Source organism: Strix aluco, chromosome 4, assembly GCF_031877795.1.
Source record: "Strix aluco isolate bStrAlu1 chromosome 4, bStrAlu1.hap1, whole genome shotgun sequence".
NCBI classification, from domain to species: Eukaryota; Metazoa; Chordata; class Aves; order Strigiformes; family Strigidae; genus Strix; species Strix aluco.
The window spans coordinates 84,448,691-84,470,420 of record NC_133934.1 but is presented as its reverse complement, the minus strand read 5'-3'; the positions used below and the strand labels follow the sequence as shown (position 1 = coordinate 84,470,420).

The 21,730-nt window shown below is 47.6% G+C and overlaps 1 protein-coding gene across 3 annotated transcripts in view; it reads left to right on the top strand.

The window, feature by feature from the left end:
* Positions 1-17,868, top strand: part of AFF1 (ALF transcription elongation factor 1) — a 114,965-nt gene extending 97,097 nt beyond the window's left edge. For all 3 annotated transcript variants that reach the window (XM_074823865.1, XM_074823863.1, XM_074823864.1), the window contains exons 13-21: positions 771-1,017; positions 2,708-2,799; positions 3,795-3,858; positions 4,634-4,770; positions 5,980-6,051; positions 6,664-6,757; positions 6,860-6,903; positions 8,234-8,463; positions 11,095-17,868. In XM_074823865.1, the coding sequence (XP_074679966.1) occupies positions 771-1,017; positions 2,708-2,799; positions 3,795-3,858; positions 4,634-4,770; positions 5,980-6,051; positions 6,664-6,757; positions 6,860-6,903; positions 8,234-8,463; positions 11,095-11,216 (1,102 nt within the window). In that variant the 3' untranslated portion in view covers positions 11,217-17,868. The remainder of the gene's footprint in view (positions 1-770; positions 1,018-2,707; positions 2,800-3,794; positions 3,859-4,633; positions 4,771-5,979; positions 6,052-6,663; positions 6,758-6,859; positions 6,904-8,233; positions 8,464-11,094) is intronic.
* The last annotated feature ends 3,862 nt before the right edge of the window (positions 17,869-21,730 follow it).

Here is a 21,730-nt window from a genome sequence, read left to right as displayed (position 1 = left end):
AACTCTGAGAAGCTGGATAAAAATGATGTAACTGAGCAGTAGTGAAACAAGGTTTAGAGCTATATAGTGCTGCTTAGAGCTGCTGGAGTTCCCTGGTGATCCTAACTTCAGATGATCAGAAATCTGGTATGCCCCTGTATTATTACCTGGGATAGTCTCTGCCATTTAAAAGCACAGCATTTTAAGTCTCTCTCACCTGAATCCTCTCGACTTTTGTAAGTGTTGTCTAGTTGAGCTGGCAAGTGTTAAAGGAACAACTCAGTTTAATTCTGTCAAAGCATGTGCAGGATCGAGTGTCAGGGTGAGTATCTCTGACCACAGAAGATCTTTTCTACCATAATGGAGAGAGAGAGGCAGTGCTGCAGTTCATTTAGCTTGTTGGGTGATTTGTCCCAGGGATTTTAGTCACTGTAATCACCTTTCTCCCTCTTTCAGTGAAAAGGGGCTGGGTTGGAGGGATGCCTTTTTTACAACATCCTGATATTCTGGTTGCGAGTCTTTACTCCAAGGACAAGTCCTGAGGCTTATTCCTACCAGAAAAGCAGCTGGCTTGTATGTTGTTGGCAGCTGAAGATGTGGTGTCTAATGCACAACAAAGTCCCTGAAGTTTCATTTTGCTTTTGTTAGATTCTTTATGTTAATAAGTCATCTCACACTTCCAGAGAAATTGAAACAGAATTGGTACTTGATGTAACTAAGTTGTTAAAAATTCCCTACGTTATATGTACACTATATTCATCCTAATTGATGAATTTGCCTCCCATCTCCAGAGCATCAAAAGCTTCAGTTGAAACCCAGAAGAAATATGTCCTGCTACCCCCGCTACTGCCACCCATGTCTCCTGCACGTCCTGCACCAAAGTCAACCAAGACGGCCAAAAAGAGACCCAGAAGTGAGAGCGATGAGCTGCCGGCCGTGGATAACACTGCCAGGAACAAGAGCAGCCACAAGGATCCTTTGTTGTCCAAGCACAAGAAAGAGGAGAGAAATCACGCTGAACCGTCGAAGGGCATCAAAGTAGGTATCTGTTATAACTGGTGAGATGTTTCCTGCGGTGTGTGGGTGCTGTGTGATTCTCTTTAGGAACATGTTCTGAGGACATTAACAACGATGGAAGATAAACCAGCCACCAGAGGAAGCTCTCTGAAGCATTTTTTCCCCTTTTCATGGCTATCTGTGACCATCTGTTGCTAGCCCGAAAGCCTGCATTGTAACTTCTCTGCTGACTTTCCATCATCTGCTGAACATGAGCCGGCAGTGTGCCAAGGTGGCCAAGAAAGCCAACGGCATCCTGGCTTGTATCAGAAATAGCGTGACCAGCAGAAGTAGGGAGGTGATAGTCCCCCTGTGCTCTGCACTGGTGAGGCCACACCTGGAGTATTGTGTCCAGTTTTGGGCACCTCAATACAAGAGAGATATCGAGGTGCTGGAGCGAGTGCAGAGGAGGGAAATGAAGGTGGGGAAGGGCCTGGAGAACAAATCCTGTGAGGAGAGATTGAGGGAGCTGGGACTGTTTAGTGTGAGGAGGAGAAGGCTGAGGGGAGACCTCATCACTCTCTACAGCTACCTGGAAGGACATTGTAGAGAGGTTGGTGCTGGTCTCTTCTCACAGGTGATTAGTGACAGAACAAGAGGGAATGGCTTTAAACTGCAACAGGGGAGGTTCAGACTGGACATTAGGGAAGAAATGTTTCCCAGAAAGAGTGGTCAGACAGTGGAATAGGCTGCCCAGGGAGGGGGTGGAGTCACCATCCCTGGATGTGTTTAAGGGTCGTTTGGATGAGATGTTGGGGGATATGGTGTAGGGGAGAACTTTGTAGAGTAGGGCTGATGGTTGGACTCGATGATCCCAAGGGTCTTTTCCAACCTGAATAATTCTGTGATTCTATGATCTGTTTTCATTTCACCAGTGAAACATAGTGAAAAAGGGTGACCACGTCAAAACCAAAGGCAAGAGAATCATGTTTCTGGTAGTAACAGTTTCTGACTAGGCAACTGCAAGTACAGTTTTGGTGCAAAAATAAATGTGTTTACAAAAAGGAGGAGTCAGTTGCTTACAAATAAGAAACAAGCAACCTGTGTTTTTGACTGCAACCTGGGTCTGAGTGTTTATAGCTTGCTTAGAAAATTGTTAATGATCCTTGCAGCTGGATCTTTGTATTTTTGGATTATAAAATTCAATTATAATGCTGTTTATGGGCGGCAGGGTGTTTGTGGTCTAGGATGTTGTCATCTGTGTGTGTTAAACCAGACTGTGCACGCTGTATTAGCTGGCTTCAAACTGCTTGCTTTTTCCTGATAATGTAATTAGTAATGGAGAATCAGCAATTTCTGTGTGGTTAAGCTGGAAATAAGTGTGAATGGATATTACCTGTTCCTGCCTTGGCTGGTGGCCATGAAAAATGTGCTGCTTGCAGCCTTACTGCTATCTTAGCCATTGTGCAAGGAAAGCTGCTAGTTAATTTCTCCATGCTTGGGAAAAGTTTGAATGGTATTAAACCTTATTAGCAGTCAGGTAAAAAGCCAAGTTTCCATTTCCAGTATTGGAGGGAGTGCTGGGGAGGAAGGTAAGAAGAGGGGAGAGCCTGGAGAATAGACTACGCCTGGGACAAATAAACATTTTTCTCTTGAAATTTAGGAAAGCCAGGCTTTGGAATTGGTTTAGGCGTATCTCTCTAACCAGCTTTATCTCCACTGTGGTTTTCAGGGATCTGCAGGGGATGTCACAAATCCTTTCCCAGTGCCTTCTTTGCCAAATGGTACTTCCAAGCCAAGGAGACCTCAACTCCAGTTTGAAAAGTAGGTTTTTGTTTTACAACCCTCATCTGTACTTTCTGAAGACGCCAGGTGAGGCTGGTCCTACAGCCACCCTGGATCCTGCTTCTTAATAAGCACTTCTTCTGGGAGGAAAGAGAGAGGGAGAGATGTCTGAGACCTGCCCTGTACTGCCGTATCGTGTCTGGGACTTACCCCCACCCCCTCTGCTTCCAAGCAAAGGTCTCATGACAACAGTTCTTGGTTTGAGGGAAGCTACTCTGGAAATTAGGTCCTTTTTAAATCAGAGAGGAGATGTCTCTGGTGCCTGTCTACAAGTGATGGGTTTTGATTTGTCTGATTCTTCACAAGTGGCAAACTCCTCTGTCACAAGGTGCTGGGCAGGCAACTGGCTTTTTCAGGGAGGGTGTGAGTCTTTACTTGCTCGTTTTGTTGGTGCACAGGCGGCTGTGTGCTATTTGCACGGTGAATAGATTATCCCAGTGCACAGAACTGTGTGTGGTCGAACTTTATCATTGTCTAGGTGTTGATTGAGACCAATCAACAGGAGAAGCCTTGGTGACCATCTCTCTTGTAAGCAGATAACTTGAATGCAGGCTCTTTTGTTCCGAGATGAGTGTCTGGCACTGCAAAGTTTACTGTATATTTCAATCAAAATGTGTCTGTGGGATTGTACTTGAGGAATGATAGGAGATCACATCACTACGATCTTTCCATGGGGCCAAAGAAGTAAACCTGGCCTCACAGTAGCCTAACCTCTGGTGGCTTTTTATTTTGAAATATTATTCTAACACACATTTTTAAAGAAAACAATTCATTTTATCTATGCATTCAGCTGCTGTGTATTTCTGAACATTGCAGACAACACTCATTTAGTGACTATCATCATTGTAAGGTGTGTTTGATAAGTCTTACCAAAACAGGATGTTTGGACTCACGGCATCCTCTAGATATGAAGGTAAAATTGATCATTCTCCTACCCTTTTTCTCTGTTTTTCCTCTCTCTGTCCCCAATTCAGACAGCGCCCGGTGGAATACTACATCGAAGAGGCCAAGAGGCTGAAGCACAAAGCTGATGCAATGGTAAGTCTTGGCCCTGTGCTAGAAATGCTTACCAGCTCTTGCATTCAGAGCCGATCCCTGCCTGCATGGGATAAGATTCACTGGCTAACATGACTTCCACCCTTGGAGTATGTTCGAGTCGCCCGTGGGGAGGCTGTCTTTATCTGCTAAGTGTTCAGACATTTCCCTTGGCTATAAACGCATCTAGAGAACACACCTAGAGAGCAGGATTCAGAGCTGGCACTGTCTGAGGTCAGCAGGCCTGTTGGCTTTGCAGAGCTACCACAAAGTCCTTGGAAGAGAGGTGCAGCAGTTAGTTACAAGACTTGGAAGTGCCCGTTGCAGATGTCACTGGCTTTCTGCGCTATGGGCAGTTTAACAGCGTGCGTGAAGAAACATCTTTTGTTGCTAATGATGGTTCACTCAGATAATGTGCATTTGCCACTTGCCATTTACCTGTGAAAATGAAGTGAGGGAATACTGCAGTGGGCAAGCCCCATCTGCCTCTCATGAGGCAGGCCTCCAAGACCAGATAGTAATATCCAAAACATCTGAAGGTAATAAATTACTCAAGGAAACCATCGAGGGAGAGATACAAATAGCCAGAGCACACAAAGCTGATGACTGGGACCACATTAGGGTTTCTGCTGAGAACCCCTTAACTATCACCCAGAGACCTGACTTGCAATTTTACTTTCTTCACATCCTGCCTAACTAGGCAGAAGAAAGGAATTCAGCTACACTTGAGAGAGGTAGCTTTTGTCTTAGTCTAAAAATGAGAATTTTCTTCCAATAGACCGACAAGACTGGAAAGGCCTTCCAGTACCTAGATGCTGCCCTTTCCTTCCTTGAATACGGGATTGCCTTAGAATCGGATGCCTCAGCACCAAAGTCGGCTTACAGCATATTCAGCGACACCATAGATCTCCTCAAGTAAGTGGTTTTCACAGCGTGGTGGTCAGGCAGCGTGTTTGGAGCGGGAGGGGGAGTTGTGTTGTTGTTTGCAACTGGCAGCTCTGGATTCCCCCCACGGAGCAGAGCCCGGGTTGCTGCACAAGCACGAGACAGCCCTTGGCGAGGCACCAGAGACAAATCCTTTGACATGTTTCAGCACTGCTGATCAGAAGGAGGCACCGTGTCCTACTCGGCACCTGAGCCACGCAGCCGAGGTACACCAGAGGACACTGGTTACAAGAGTCAAGGACATGAAGGAGTTTTTAGTTCATCCAGATCTGGTGTTGCTTTTGCATGTCGGCTCAGTAGTATTTCAGTTAAGAAAAGCAAAGCAACTGTATTGTATGTGTGGAGGAACAGTTTGTGCCCCAGAAGTCTTGCAGCGTGATTGAAGGCAGATTTTACTGCTTTCTCCCATGTGTCTTTCTACCAGTACACTTCATTGGGGTTTCTTTTAGCCACCTTCCCCAGTTAGTTTCACAGCCATAGCAGACCTATGTAGGTAGTATGACACATCCAGGCAGCGCAACCCAAGGAACTATGCATTGGATAAAAGAGAGACGGGTATTGGTATATTCCTTTCGAAAATACAGGTTGTGTGAGTGGTTTTGAGAGCTGATTTGACTTCTCGCCTTAGAGCTGAAACATCTCTCAGGATTTGGTTTTTTTGGTATTAGACTTCAAACTTTTTCAATTACATTGTTTACTTTCTGGTCTCGATGGACTGTATTTCCAAGATGCTCTTGTTGCTTTTTTTTCCAAAAAGGATATTGGCTTGCTTGTTTTTTGCCAGAAGAAACATTCCCACTAAGATGTCTGTCTTGTCCAGAAACACTTGAATTCATATTTCACCTTCAGTAATGGAGGCACCTCTTCTGGGCCCCAGGCCTAGAGCTGGCCCATGGAGGGCTTCTGCTTGTAGGGATGTTGCCTGTTAATCAGTGTAAGAGCAGAGTGAGTCACGTAAGGGGCCACGTCTGTTCCTGCTGCCCGGGAAACAAGGCATTTGGAGAGACAGTCCTCTGTTCAGGATCGTACAAACCACTCGGTGCCAGCACTAAGAACTGGGGGCAGGTTTCCTGACTTTTGGACTGGTGTTTGAGATAACGGCATGCACTGATTGTTCATAAACAGTGGGACTTCAGAGCACTGACGACTGACAAGATTCTGTTCATTTTGTTTCCTTAGATTCATCATGACACTGAAGTCCTTTACAGACTCCACGGCATCTTCACAGGACAAAATCTTTGCTGTGTTATGGTATGTAACTGTTTTTCTGTGCCTTCATATTCTGTTTTTAGACTCGATAGAGTGAAAGACCCATTACTTTCAGGGGCAAAGGAATGAGTTAAATGGGAATTGGAGTTCTGCAAGGAAAAAGAAAACACAATATAAAAGCCAGAATGAACTGGAATGTCTCTAAAGCGAGTCGGGATATCACAAGGGACCACACGTGGAAGGCAGAGACTCTAAAATTCAGTCTGCTGGTAACTTGAGAGCACATAAGGGCTTTCTCCAAAGGTGAAAGAATGTGATTTGGCTGCCCATGTTTGAGCTGTGTAACTGAAGCTGTAGCTGAACATAGCGAAGGCTCTTCTGGACAGGGGCTTACTCAGCCTGTGACACTTATGGGAGGTTGGGCACCTGTTTATATAAAAGACCAAGCATGGGCCTTCCTCAGTTGCTTTTTTCCCCTTGGGATTTTTTTTACAGAGTCTTCTTTTAAGCTGAGCCGGAGGAGGAGACATTCGGAGCTTTCTTGCCGCTGCAGTGCAGCTGATGTGTGCCTGCCTCTGTCCCACAAGGCTGGTGACTGCTGAGCAGGCAGCAGCCAGCGTCAGCACTGATGCTTGGGTGTGTTTCTGTTCACAGCATGCGCTGCCAGTCCCTTCTGCACATGGCAATGTTCCGTTACAAAAAAGACACTGCCCTGAAGTATTCCAGGATCCTGAATGAGCACTTCAAGGTAGGGCACGCGTGTTACTGAGCTGCCAGCTGGGTGGCTGTGGGACTTACTGATGTTGGCTGAATAGCCCAAACCTAACAAGAGTTCTGTTCCTTGCTGCAGAGTTCCTCCAGATCTACACAAGCACCTTCTCCATGTGTTGCAAGGTAAGATTTAAAAATACGTACGTTGTCATGTTTCTATGAGGGTGTGAGTGAAAACAGGAGCTGGAGTGTTTGAGTTGCTGCCTGCATTTGGGAGTGCCTCGCCACTCACTCCTTCTTGCCCCCTGAAATCATACCGTTAGGGGCAGGAGTATTTCTGCTCGCTCTTTCCTGTGTTTTCTCCTTGGAAAGGGGGTTTTTTGTTACGAGGTCCAGAGTTATATTAAGCAGAGCAGTTCTCCACCAGAGAAGCAGGTCAGGGGACCAAGGAAGGTATTGTCACTGCTGTGTCAGAGCCCCTGTTGTTGTTATCATCTGTTAGAGATCCCTTGAGACTTAATGGGATCCCATCCCCACCTCCCTAGCAACTACCCAGTAGGATTATGCTTTCACCCTGTGGTAGCATAACTTTCATAGTTTTCTCTTTGGCTCAGTCACCAGTTAAGAAACTAATTTTCTAATTTCTGAGTTGTTGAGTATTTTGTCCTTTCTGTGTACCCGCAGCAGTGGTGCTGTGTATGCGGCAGCAAAAGTCAAAGGGAAGCTGTCACCTAACAGCGTTTGACCCGGGGCCCAGCAGACTGGGCCCATGTTTGAGTGACAGTGAGTAAGAAAGAGTTTTTCTGTGCACGGTGGCGATTGCATTTGGCAGAGAGCTACCCAGCTCCACACCCGTCCCTTTTAAACTCTGTGGTTGAGAGAGGCTTGGTTGGTTTTTAAGAGTGATGCTGAAATTCCAGTTATTTTTCTGCCACCTCGCACAGTACAGTTTATTGGGAAGTCAGGGGTCTCCCCAGAGCAGCGGTGGAAGCCCTGTCCTATCAGTGACTAAAACTGGGTTGGGTGAAGGAGTGATGTGATGAAGCCAGCCTGTGTCGGGCAGCTGGCCACATTCACTGGCCCTAGGGCTATAAAGAAGTGTGTGTAGGCTGACCTGGCTGCTTTGACCAGCTGTCAGAAAGCTCCAGCCTCCATCGGTGGGGAGCTTCAGCATGTCTGAAATGGAAGTTGTTTGGAAAAAGCATTCAGATAACCTGGTGAAGGCTTCCACAAGTAGGTGTAGATGTTGGGAGGTGGATGGGTGGCCCTTTCTGATGTCTGGTCCTCCATTTTCTTTTGTCAAGAGAAGCCCTTTGAGTCACACATTGCTTCAAAAACCTTGGCCTTGCACTCAAAGGACAATACTTATCACATAGCTGAACACATCTCAGTTTTCAACACTCCATCCTGCAGGCCTGGATGATACCAATTACCTCCTGGCATAAGATAGTCTTGAGGCAAGACTTTTAGCTCTGAAGTTAAATGTTCATGATGGTGTTTCTTTCTCCTCCAGAAGCACAGGCATGCCTTCTCCTCTTTCTCCAATGCCCTCTCCTGCTGGTTCTGTAAGTTCTCAGCCAGGATCAAATGCCAGCAACTGCAGTGGGAACAGCATTGTCTCTGCAGTCACCGTCCCCTGTAATATCCCAAATGTCACCTCTTCCTACGTCAACATCACTTCCTATATCCTCTACGCCTATGATATTTGGGAAAAGGCCGATGCACTGGCCAGGAAGAACACGGGTAAGTTTTTGCCCTCTGGCTTTTCGGTCACATGTGTGGTGGTTGTGTGTATGTACTTGCTTCAATCCTAACGCTCAGTGTAGCAAACGCCGTACCGGATGATCAATGCATCACGTATGTTGAAGCAGACAGCTGTGGCACATTGGCAGGTTATTGGCAGAGATACCTGATGGTGATAAATTGATGAGTGTTCCAATTAACAGGTTGTCTTGGCATCCTCAGAGGTCTTAAGAGCTAAGGGGTGAGGGTATCAAGTGCAGGGAACCAGCCAACTTGCTGCATGGTAACACGAGAAGCATAAGGGGGTTTTTGTGGTTTGTTTTTCCCTTGGGGGCGCTTAGCTTTTCTGAGTTGGTTCCCCTTCTTTAAAAACAGGGGTTTGGCCTGTAGCCTTGTTTTAGTTGGTTTGTCAAACCTGCGGGTATTTTGGCCTTGAAAACGGTGAAGCTGGCTTCTCTCCTTAACAGGGAAGCTGAGCAGCTCTTGCATTGGAGTCCCTGCTGGGCACATGAGCAGTAATTGCCAGTAGCATTTCCTAAAATTGCTGCTTCTTTTTTGATTTTACAGTTTTGTTGTTAAAAGTGTTGTGTTCTCCTGTGGTACAAGCAGCGGTGAATAAGCAAAAGCCCTAGAGTGGGTGCAGTTCAGTCTGTAACCTGCCATCCCACGTGGCGTTTGCAGTGTCATTTCTCATAAAACCCAAAGTGTTGTGAGCTGCTGTGGGTGACAGGATGTATTGCTACTGTCTGCTGGCAAACTGGCACAAGAAAATAATCACGATGAGCCTGGCTGAATTGTGAGAGGGCTGTAAAAATCCTCACACCGAGGCAGCTGCTGAAATTCAAAAGGCTTTGCAAGTCCCTTTTGAAGGGAGTAACTTCAGTTGCTGGGTGCCCCCTGAGCAAATCTCTGCTCGCAGCAGCAATGTGTGTGTAGTATTTTGGGTTATATCCTCCAAAGGCTGGTAAAAGACTGTCACTGAGAAGGACAAAACCTGCTCTGTGTTGCTGTTTTAATGGAGGGGAATGATGACTGGGGTAGTAAATACTCCCAGGGGAGTGGATCTGTGCAGGACAACAGTAAATACTCCTGTGGGCTTGGCAGTTGTTGCTGCTGTTCAGGATGGTGAAGGAGTTTCAGACCTGGAGCTTGTTGATACTCAGTGTAAGGTACAGAGAGCAAGTACATCAAACTAAAAATAAAAAAAGCCACATCCTTGATTCTTTTCTGCAATTCGTAGGGAATAAGAGGAGGAGGAAAGAGCAGTGGCCTTCAGATATCCCTTAAACAGGGAAGATGAAAATTAGTGGAAAGCAGTTAGTTGTAACTGATGTTGGAGTCACCTGTGCAGAGCTGGAGCACTTTCTGGTGGGTGCTTCCAGCACAGCATCCTTGCCATCATTCAGAGCAGTGCCGTGGATCACGAGGCTGTGACAGGTTGTTTTCCAGCCTCAGCTCCCACATTGAGGACAAGCTGAGGTGGCTGGCATGCATGCGTGTGAAGTCCCTCTCCTTTCACATGGTGCTGTGGTCACAGATCAGATTATTTTCTGTTTGCTCAGGCAACTCCTGGACTCCTTGTCTCTCCTTACAGCTCTTCTGTTCCCCATGGAGGGAATCAATACCCATTTTGCAAACCAAAGCAGGAAAATGAGGGGAAATGTGTTCTCTGTTTCTGAACTGGAAAGTATTAGAATGAAAGTGTTGTGCTCTCTGCTTCTGAAGAGTTCCTTGCACAGCCAAGCAGAAATTTCCAGCCTCCAGGTTCAATCTTTGTGTGTCAGAAAGGAGAGCTGAGGATGGCCAGTTCCTGACAAGGGACCTGGCAACACGGTGGAGGCTGGAGGCCCTGAGGGACTGGGATGAGCCCGTGTCGCAGGAAGGCAGGTCAGGCAGGAGTGTCTTGAAAAGTCGGAAGGGAATAGGTGTGAGCATTTCCCACAGCTGGCTGCTGCCTGCACAGGGGATGCCAGCACAGAGCAGGGTGTGCAGCCTGTGGGCACCTTCCGGCAGGTCCAGATGTACTGCAAAAGCCATCTCCTGCCCGGCGGGAGGACGTTGGTGGCAGGAGAGGAGGGCTCTCTCCAATCTGCCTGACGTGCCCAGCTGTGAGCAACCCCAGTCAGAGCTGTATCGCCTGGCCAGCTGGACAGATTTTGAAACCCGTTCAGCTGAGAAATCCTGATGTCTCCAAGGTCTGAGGATGGGTGAAGCAAAGGGACCAGCCCGGTGATAGCGGTGTGTGCTTCCAGGCACTGCTCAGAAAGACACCAAATTTGGCTGGTTTAAAGCCTGGGGGAGGCACGCGGTAGGGACTGGGGTGTGAACACCCAAGCTCCTGCCCACCTACCGTGGCGTCTCGGTGTCCTTTCAAAGCCAGAGCCCGGGGAGGTGGTTCAGCGTGTGTGTGCCTGTGTGAGTGCGTTTTCCTCCCACATGCCCTGCCCTCTGTGCTTGTGACGCTGCCCGGCCTTCGACTGTTGCTGAGCTCTCTGCATTAACAATGTGTTTAGCGGGACCTGCCGACTGACAGGGTGCTGCTGCTGCCGCTGCTCGCTGCCCCTCGCCTGTCAGATGTGCCTGTTGTATGAAACCAACCAAATGTTTTCTCTCTGCCTCCCCTTTTTCCAGAGTTTTTTGCTGAACTCAGCACAGCGACGTGCGCTCTGGCACTGAACAGTAGCATGACCGAAGTGGTACACTACGCTAGACAGGGTTTGCAGTGGCTGAGACTGGAAATAAATACGCCTTAACTGGTGCTCAAGGTGGTTAAGTACCTTGAACTTATTTGCACTTTTGAAGCCTCAGAAACAGTCTGACTTGTTGAATTATTGGATAAAAAACACCTGCAAGGGAAAACAAATCGAGGTGGAAGGAATCTGGTTACACTGGAAAAAACTTTGAACTGTGTTTTTAAGGTAGCGCTTCACTGCCTTGAAAAAGAAGAGGTGGAGGAAAGCCTCAGTGTTGATGGCACCTTCCTTTAAAACGACAAAGTGCAATGAATTGTCTGAATGGCTCAATGTATTGATGGTCTATAAACATTTCTATTATGAATAACCAGCAGGACAATAATCACACATGAAGAAGTGCCGACAAGAAGGAAATATGCCTCCAGAGGTTCTTATGCAACATCCCCCCCGTCTGCAACAGTTGTGTGCCGAGAAGACATGTCAAAGAAGTGTTTTTGCCAGCACAGATGCAATCTTTGGTGTCTTTGTTTCTCAGATGGCAAGTAGCAACCTCATCAGCACTGAACAACGTTATGTTACAATAAAAACAGCAAAGTGGTCTGCCTTGCCTGCTTTCCAACCTCACCATCTTGCATTTGTCAGCCAGCTGCTGTCCTGAGAATCGGGGGAAGCCACTGCCTTTGGTGCTGCAAGTTCACTTTTTAAGTCATCGCTGCTTTGGTAGTCCTCCTTGCCACACACTCACGCACACACGTGCCCTTAGCGCTCGAACTATGTTATTAGGGTCTTGGTTGGCTTAAGCTTTGTAAGTCAAACACAGTTGGAGTGGCAAAATGACCAGGTGTGGTTGGGAACAGCTCTGCCTCTCTTCCGTGGTGGAGGGATGTCGCTCACCCTGAGGACTCCTTGTCCGGTTGCTTTTTGTTGTTTCGGTGGGTGGGGGTGGGCGGCTGTACTGTGTCACTGTGATTGACATTGTTGAGTCTGAGAGCATACCTGTGGAGGAATTGCTTCTGTTTAAGGAGGGACTAAGTGGCTGAATGTGGAACATAAGCCAAATTTTGCGTTTGGATATTTGCCTGCACCCGTTGCTGGTCTCAGTGAATATCTAAGAGCAGGATTTGGTACCAAAGTAGGGCATTCTTCATGTGGGAGGTCATTCATGTGCTCTTTCTCAACCAAACTACAAGATGGGCCCAGCGACTTAGAAATCTGTCAAGGGATCTCGAAAGGGAATAATTAGCTGTTTGCAAGCGTTTTTTTCCTTGTCAGAAGCTGCGTTTTTGAAACTGTGATTTTGCAGGTGACAGTAGCAGTGAAGGCAGCATCTGTGGCATTCGTGTGTTCAGTAAGATGACACCCTTCTCCACCCAAAGATTTCCTGTTGTGTGACAGTGGCATCCTGCCGTCCTCGTATCTAATAGTGTGCCTTAGCCCTCTGGTCTCCTCTCAAATCCCTCACCCTATCTCTGACAGACCCATGGGAGCGGCAAAGAGAAGGGTCATACCCCAAAATAATTGTGCTTACAGGAAAGAATTAGCTCACTCTTCCACATAATTTCAGGATGGAGGAACAGGTCTGCGCACGTGCAGCACTACCCCCTCTGTAAAATACCTGCTCGTGGTTTTTGAGGCTTACAAAAATGGGCAGTAAATAAATATCAGCAAAAGGTCTGCATTTCCAAAAGTTGTTTCTGTAGAAATGGCCCCAGCCGCAGAGAAGCCCAGAGTCCTCTTGCCTCTGGGAGGAGCTGACAGGAGCATGCTGCGGGCTCTGCCCTCGTCCTGAGCACAAAGGAGCTCTTCTCCCACCTCCTCTGGCGGCGCAGGACTGCCAGGATCCTGCATCTTCAACGGATGGTCCTTTTACGCTCGCTTTATTAAAAGCCTTAGTGCATTTCAGGGATAAGCTGTCCTAAGTAGTGGAAGGAAGGTCCGTGTCCCCTGCTCCCCTCTTTACCTGTTAGACTTCACTTGTGCTTCTTCTCCCTGGAGGAGCGACTGCTCTGAGTAAGCCAGGGACAGAGAAAGGCTCAGCATTAACTGTTTTGTTCTCAGGAAGTGTGGGGATGGCCAGCCAGCCTGAAAGCTTGGCATGTTCTTTGGAGCTCAGTTCCAGACTACTGAGTTGATGCTGCCTTCTGACTTTTGTCTTCAAACAAAATTATTTTTAGGATCACCAGCTGAGGAACAGGAAGGAAGAAAGCTTTAGTGAACCCAAAACCCGCAGACTCTTGCCGAGAGTCTGCAAGAACCACAGCAGAGTGTTAGGAGTAAGCGTAAGGTGAATCAGGGACACGGGTCCCCCCCGTACTTTAATTTTGTGAACACCTATCTCCCTCCCTGCTGCCAGGCCGGGTTCCTGTTGGAGAGCTGCTTGCTCACAGCTTGCCCACTCCGGGGGGACCTTCGCCTGCCACAACCCACGAGGCACAGGGCACGCGGCTGCCCCTGGCCTGCGCCCAGCTCCCTGCCACCCACGGGTGCCCTTTGGACACTTTGCTGCCCAGATTGTGGTCATCTGTTGCCCTCTTCCTAGGAAAGCTCACGCAAGGGTGTTGGGCAAGCAAAGTCGGTAAGAAGACACCCAGTGCAGGCAGATGAGCCACTGGCGTTTGCTGCTTTACAGTTGGGCTGCTCCCGCTCCCAGGGTAAACTCCCACGGACTTCAAAACAAGATCACGGGCAGTTCGTGGCACGGGCATATGGGGGTCTGTTTGGGGGCTCTCATTTCGAAAGCGATCTGTGGAAGTGTCGGTACCGAGCTACATAGCACGAAGCTGTGTTCTGTTTCAGGTCATGGAGAAGACTGTTTAATAATAGGTAATTTTTAAAAAGCCATTGTATTTCAACCTGCAAAGACCTGCAAAGAGTTAGGAAAGATGCTCATTGTTTTCAGTTGGGCCTGTTCAGGCCTTTAAAAAACAAAAAAGCAAAACAAAAAAAACAAACCAAAACAAAAAAACCTCAAACCAAAACATGATAGTGGAGGAAATAGCATTTGCCATTAGGAAACAAAACCACAAATCCAAGGAAAAACAGAGGTGATGGTTGAGTCTCAGGAGAGGAGGCATCTCTGGTGGCAAAGCAGCATCATTTCCATGCAATATTTATTTAGAAGAAATAAAGTGTTGAAATTGTCAAATGATCTATTTTTACGATGCCGTTTATTTAATAGTTGAAAACCCGACTTACATGGAGGTAGAGATCTCTTCTGTAACTGGAAGTCAAAGTCTGACTGCAATGTCCTTTGGTTTTGTCCTCTCCCCTCTTTCTTTAGTTCCCATTATAAATCTGTACAGCTTAAACTTATTTTGGGGACATATGTCCCTCTTGTAAATAACTTTTTCTGCCTTGTGTGTGATGGAGTTTCTGAGATAGCTGGTTCATTCATATGGGGGAAATAAACAATAAATGAAGTAGCCTATTTGTTATGAGTTGATGGGAGGCTCCTTGTGTACTCAGCTTCATGTAGAGAAATTGGAATTTTTCTCTCTGAATGGTCTTAGTGTTTCCCTTCTGAATGAGGTTTAAGTATGAATTTCTGTACAAGAAGTCTGTTTCAGTTGCTCCCCTGTTTATAACCACTTATCCTTTCCTTTAGGAACAACAATGGGTGCAAATGTAGATGCTCAGAGTGACAGGAGGGTCACAACTCATGACATTTCTCTCCTATCCTCCCGAAATGGATTCCGGGAAGGCTGTGCTGGGGTCAGGCGCTGCCAGCCAGCAGTGCCTGGCTCCGCGTGCTTGCTGACAGCAAAATCCCCCATGAGTTGGTTTCCTGCAGCTGAACAAGTTAAATGACAAGGAGGCAAGGCGCAGAGATGGCGGTTGGCGCGTCCTGCTCTGCATTTGCCACAAAGGTGTCGCGGGGCTCGGTTCTGGGACGAGAGTCTGCTCAGGTCTAGTTCATGGCTGCATTTCTGAAGTGCTGCGAAGAGGATTTCCCTCAGGGAATCCCGCAGGATTTCCTTTCCCATGGTAGCTCTGCTTCTCATCGGTTGTGCAAGGTGATCTCTTTGCAGTGGCCTTACACTTCTTGTTTGGGGCTTTTCCCACTTTTTGTTTTATGTTGTGCAATGTAACTGTTCCTTGGAAGAATGACTTTTGCTTTTATGCACTATTGTGATATAATTCGTGTGTGTAATTCAGGTCCTTTCTGCAACAGGCATTGCACCTAAGATGTTTGCTAATAAGAGATGTGGTTTTCTAATGTACTGTGTAAATTGTAGAAGTTACTGAAATCTGTTTTAATACCCACTACATACTGTAACATTTCTGTTGCAGATGCGTATAGAAATGTACGCTTCTTTTTGGGTCAATGCACTTTTTCACTGCACGCTTCAAATCCCAATGGCAAAATTGGTATTGACATAGGAATGAAAGGAAAAAATATCTAGTTAGTGAAAAAAAAACGGAATGTGAAAATTCCCCAGATGAGCATCTGGTGGGCTACAGACTAGGCAGGAGGAGCTTGGTGGTGCGTTTGGTCATGCGAGGTAGGACTGGGGCTCGGTTCACTGCCATCAGTTAGTGTTTCAAGTGGTGTGAAAGCAGGTTGGCCCCGGGTGGGTTGCAAGACATGTGGAGGGTAAGGGAAGAGCATGGGAAGAGCTTGTGGTTGTGGCCATGCACGTGTGGATTAAACATCTCTGGATTTTGTTCTGGTGTTGGCGGGGTGCAAGGGATGGTTGGACACGAGCTGTCCTGTCTGCTGGCTGGGGTGGAGCTGCTTTTCCTGGGCCACTCGGGTCCTCTCTCCCACCATTTCCTTCCCCCTTGCACCCCAAAAGGTGTGTTTCCCCCATTCCTTGCTTGGAATTAGGGTTAGTTTTGGAGGTGGGATGGGGATAGGGAGTGGAGGGAGGGATGCAGGGGAAGGAGGTGCGATGTGCCAGCAGGGAGGTCATCCAAAAGCCAGGGAGGGAGGATGGGGAGCAGGAGACCCTGGGGATGCAGCAGTCAACCGCCCTGCTTGGCTTTCTGCCCAGGGCAGCACCCCCCCTGGGCTAAACCAGCCAAAAATATTTTGGGGTGGTTTTTCAATAATATTTTGTTGTTGTTTTTTGTTTATTTATTGAGCCTTTATTGACCAAACCTAATTTTGCAACCGTGTTTATTTTGAGATTTGTTATACATTATAGATGAGCTTGCTTTTCTCTCTTCAGCTTGGCTTACCCTTTTCAAAGACAAATGTTATTTTTGGCAAAACAGCTGCGTTGAAGTTGATTGCAGTTTCTCAGCTCTATGCTGCTCTCCAAACACTAAAACAGCCTGTTGGCAGCCTGTGCTTTCTTTATATTAATTGCACTTTTAGTAACCCCTGTCACTACCTGAAACCAATGGTGTTCCTGGGCCGTTATCAGAATTTCTGAATGTGTTTCTGTAAACTTCGTGCTCTTGAAACGAGGACTTGTGCGTGTTACAACAGCAGCATGCGATCACTGCTGGCTTGCGATGTGTTTTGTCAAGGTACAGGGTTCCTGGAATTTCCACTGGGCTTTTCCCCTCTCCTACTCAGTATTGCCAAGGTTAAGGTTTTCTTTGGGTCCAGCATTTCATATTGCAGCAATACAGTAATGTTGTCCACTTCTATTGAGCCAGCGAAACGGCATCCCAAGTGATAACTTTTTTCTGTTCTCTTTCCATATTTGAAGGCATGTATCGGCCCGGATGTGGTCTGTGGCAGCTGAAAGGTATTTCTGAAAGTCGCTTCAACCTGTGCAACTTTGTGCTTGTTCCACACGAGGTGCAGCAGGCTCTGAACTTGCTTGGGAGCTCTCCTCCCTGTTCAGAGAAGAGCTAGTTAGGATTTGGGCTCAGACTTTTGCTTTCTCTCGTTTTTCCAGAGGGCCCTGGGGAATGGAGTTGAGCAAGATGCAATCTGCAAAGCAGGGCAGCAGCTGAAGTTTTGGTGGGTGGCGTTTGCGTTGCCACGTGAACGCGTACAGTAGTGCCGTGGGTGCCGGCAGGGCTCTGTGCTGTCAGGTCTCCAGGCAGCACGTGAATTGTGGCACCCTGGTCAAACCACTGCCCGTCTTTTCAGCTGCCAACCACCCTGTCCTCACATTTCTGGGTCATTTCTGAGATTTCTATTTCAACTTTTATCATACAGGTTGGGGTTTTTTTTTCTTTCTTTCACGCTGCTTTACTCATCATCTTAGAGAGTAAATAACATCCACAATTCTCAGTGAAAACGTCCTTAAAAAGTAATTGTCAGGTTTCCTGAACATGGAACGTTGGTCTTAAGTCTGTGAAACGGTCCTCATCTTGTGGGGTGTGAGGCACCAGTCCTCCCTCTCACAGTAGCTCTTCGCATGCCGGGACACAGCAGTGGCCTGGGCGTGGGAGAGGCGTGATGTCTTAGAGCCCCATGGAGAAACGAGGATGCCAAACTTCTTGCAAAATGGAGTCTTCAGTGGGAGAAGATGTGCAAATAAGTGAGGGGAGGAGACTGATGTGTTTGACTTCAGCACTGAAGCCGCGCTCTGGGGCTTCTGTGAATTGGAACTAGCTGCCTTTTATAGTCCTTGAAAAAGACAAAAATCAAATCTGTGATACAGCTTAAAAAAATAAAAAAGTAAAAAAAAAAAAAAAAGCTCCAAGGAAATTGTGCCACAGATCTTTGTCTTCTGTATTGAGGATGAATTGCTGCGCGCGTGTGTGTGTGTGTATATATATATATATAAAATTAAAATATGAATTTTGACTCGCTTGTCTTCAAGTTCTTCAGATGAAAGAGACATTGGTCAAAATTGTAAAGATGAAATGAAAAACGAGATGCCTGGGAGTGGGAATTTCTCATTTTGCTGCTCTGAAGCCGAGTTGCCTCGCCCTCCCCTGTGCTCCATTCCCGCACAGTTGCACAAGCACAGCCCCTGGGTGCAGCTTTGCTGGGAGCTGAGGATTGATGTGGCTGCGCCACGCGCGATTGTGCCGCGCATCTTCCTTGGCACGTGGTTGAATTTCTTGAAATATTCAACAGCACGACCTTGCCTCTGTCTTCACCTTGTTGCCACCTTTTGAGGGAAGATATCAAAGTGGTGCATCTCAAGTTTTTTAACCTTCAAGTTTGAAATTCAGGTGTCCATCCCAATGAGACTGCGACGCTGGGATTCATTGGTAAGTACCACCTTGGCAAAATATTCCAGCATGTTTCCAAATCCCATTTATTTTGCCTGAGACTGGGGCGTGTTTTACTGGGCCAAGTGTCCTCAGGAGCTCTGAATACCTGGTACGTATTTATTTCCTTTTTTCCTCTCTCCTAATGATTACAATGCTGCCTCTGTTTTTTGGTTGATAACATGAAGACGACAACAGAGTTAGTCTTCTGTTCTACTGATTTGTTTCATCTGACAGCTTTGACCTTCTTTCAGCAAAGAAAACTTTAATTTAGGGCAGTAACTAACCTTCTGCTAAAAACCAGCGATCAGCGGGTGTGAATCGGCCTCATGCACATGCAGAGGGATGAATCTCGGGCTGACCCAAGAGGTTGGAGATGGCAGCGCCTGGCTAATGACCCCGGCAGGGCTGTGCTGTGTGTTTCTGGGGCCGTGGTCTTTACGGAGCTGGGCTTTCCTTTTTTTCCCTCTGCCAGGCTCTGTTGACACGCCTTCGAGCAGTGTCGGTGCCAAGGTGAAACAGGTTTCATCTGAAATGATCCAACCTTTAATGGTTGGACTAGATGATCTTCAAGGTCTTTTCCAACCTGGATGATTCTGTGATGCTGTGAAAGCCGCTGTGCGTGCAGGTGTTGCGAGTGGGAAAAGAGCGCGTGGAGCGGAGGGGCCAGCCCTCGGGGCAGCGTGGACTTGATGATCTTTGGTGGCAGTTAAGTAAGATGGCTTATGGTGAGCTAACCTAGGGGTGCTCCAGCAGCCCGTGTCAGGTAGGGAATGATCAAAAGCAAGGAAACCAGCTGGGGGGAAGCAGAGGGGCTGGGGAAGGAAAGAAGAGAGAGGGAGGCATGGCGGTCTCCTGGCGGTAAAAGGAAGACCTTGGGAACTGGACGGCAGTGGCGAGAGCAGCTCAGGTGTCCACTGAGGACGGAAAGCAAGAAGGGCTGTTTGGCTCCACTCTTCTGTTCCTGTCCTTTCCGTCCTGCATTGACCAAGATTTTTGGCTGCGGAGCTGGCAGCCGCTTGTACAAAACTAAAGTGAGAAGCGGGAGGAGAAAGTTGCCGTGTGGCGTCGTGTGCGGTGACAACGTGACATCGAAACGCAACAGCACGGGTAGCTGCAACGTGCTGTTTGTGTCAGCGGGCGGCCGTTCAGCCCAGATCTCGCTTGGACTGTGACAGGACAGCGTGTGGATTTGTAGTTCCTTTCTCCCAGCAGCCCGTGGGCTGACTTGCACTGTCCTATTATTCTTCTTTCTCAGAAAATGTATGTAGGGGAAGATAAGTGGCTTGTGATTCTTGGCCTGAGTTAAGTCTTACCCGCCAAGCAAATGAAGACACAAAAATGTTTCTTGTCGGCTACGTAACCAGAGCCAAGCCTCGCTGCCACTCCCAGGCAGGAACAGCTATAGCTGCATAGTTGCCTGCTTAGAGTATTAATTTCCAGGACCACTAATTTAATAAGCATCAGAGAAATCCTCCTGTGGGGCGCTGCCAGGTAGCAGGGGCGCTTCAGAAGCCGGGCAGGCAGCCGTAGCCATGGGTGCGTGTTCTTCGTCACAGCCCAGCTCACACGTGTCGTCTTCTCTCTGCCAGGACGCGCCGACCGTAGGTTGTGTGCGCTCCTTGAAACATCGAGTCACCGTTTTGGTGGCAAACTTATGGCAGGTATGTGTTTGCATGGGCTTTTTGCTTGAAGGGATGGAACACGACAACCCCAGCAGACCAGATAAATCAGATGGCAGGAATTACGTAGCTGCCTGTTGATTTTTTGTGTGTGTGTGTGCTGGAACAGCTTTAAAATGAAACTGTTTGGAATCCAAGGAATTGTATTAAAATGCTGTGAAGTGGCAGCAACACCAACCTTGCTGACAGAGCCAGGAAAGAATTAAAAATACAAGTTTCATCTCCTGGCTACAAGGGCTTTATTTGCTGCCAGTTCCAGTTGAGAGAACATGCAAAGGTTTAGAAAACAAATACAGATGTGGTAAAAGCAGCCAGCAAAAAATTTAAGTGGAACATCTGCAATAAAGTACTTGGGTTTGCAAAACTGCGCACTGCAGTAATGTTGGAAGTAGTTTTAAAAGCAGTTTGAGCCTAAATTAAGATAGAAAGCCCCATTTAACTGTGGGAGTAATCTGGAGTTATGGACTTCTCAGGCATTTGTTCTAATTAAGCTTGATTAGGTTAATTGGCTGAATTTTTACAACTGGTAAAAATGAATCTCCGTGTCTCATCACGTGCGATCACGCTGAGCATCCTGCAGAGCTCTCGGCAGACGGAGCAGACACACAGCAAACGAGGTAAACGCAACTGCTTCTGTTCCTCCCTGTGGTTGGGGGCAGTGACGTTGGGCCGTGGTTGTTGGGAAGCTGTGCAATATGTGTTGGATTCCCAGCACTCGGTTTTATCTTTAACAAACCTTTATTTACTCAGGAGTGTCCAGAGAAGGGCAACGGAGCTGGTGCAGGGTCTGGAGCACAGGTCTGATGGGGAGCGGCTGAGGGAACTGGGGGTGTTTAGTCTGGAGAAGAGGAGGCTGAGGGGAGACCTCATCGCCCTCTACAACTCCCTGAAAGGAGGGTGCAGAGAGGGGGGATGAGTCTCTTGACCCAAGGAACAAGCGCCAGGACAAGAGGGAATGGCCTCAAGCTGCACCAGGGCAGGGTCAGACTGGCTCTTAGGAAGTATTTCTTTGCAGAAGGGGTTGTTGGGCGTTGGAATGGGCTGCCCAGGGCAGGGGTGGAGTCCCCATCCCTGGAGGGGTTGAAGTGTCGGGTTGACCCAACGCTGAGGGATCTGGTGGAGTTGGGAACGGTCAGTATGAGGTTCATGGTTGGACTTGGATGATCTACAAGGTCTTTTCCAACCGAGGTAATTCCGTGATTCTGTTTTCTTGAGTCAGTGAGGCCTGCCCCACCTCATTTCTCAGTGTTTGCTGTTTGTAGGTGGTTTTGCCTGTTGGGAATTTTCTCATGCATCTTGTTTCCAGCTCCCAGGAAGGGTGATGCTGTTGCAGGTGGAGATAAGGCACAGAACTGAGGTCGTGCAGTCAGGGCGCAGCAGCCTCCTTTTTGGTAAGTGCACACAAAACTTCAGAGCAGCAAAACGATCTCATAAAATTTCCTGGGGCTTTGCTAGCCCTATTGCTGCTGGGCTGTCTGCATCTCTGCACATGGATTGCAGTCGGAGTGAGCGCAGAGAAAGAGGCTGCTCAGCCCCAGTGTTGGTTTCAGGATCTGCTGCCAGTTATGCCGTTGGCAATTGTGCTTTTATTCACTTTCCCACTGCTCTCAAAAAACAAAGTGTCTTACCAAATCCTGAGCAGGAGAAGTTGTTCCTTGCTTTTGATGTGTTCAGTCTGCTCTACGTGCGTGCACGCTACAAGGGTGAACAACACTGACACTGGAATAACTGCCCCCAGGTCCCACCGCATCCAAAAGATCCTGGAGA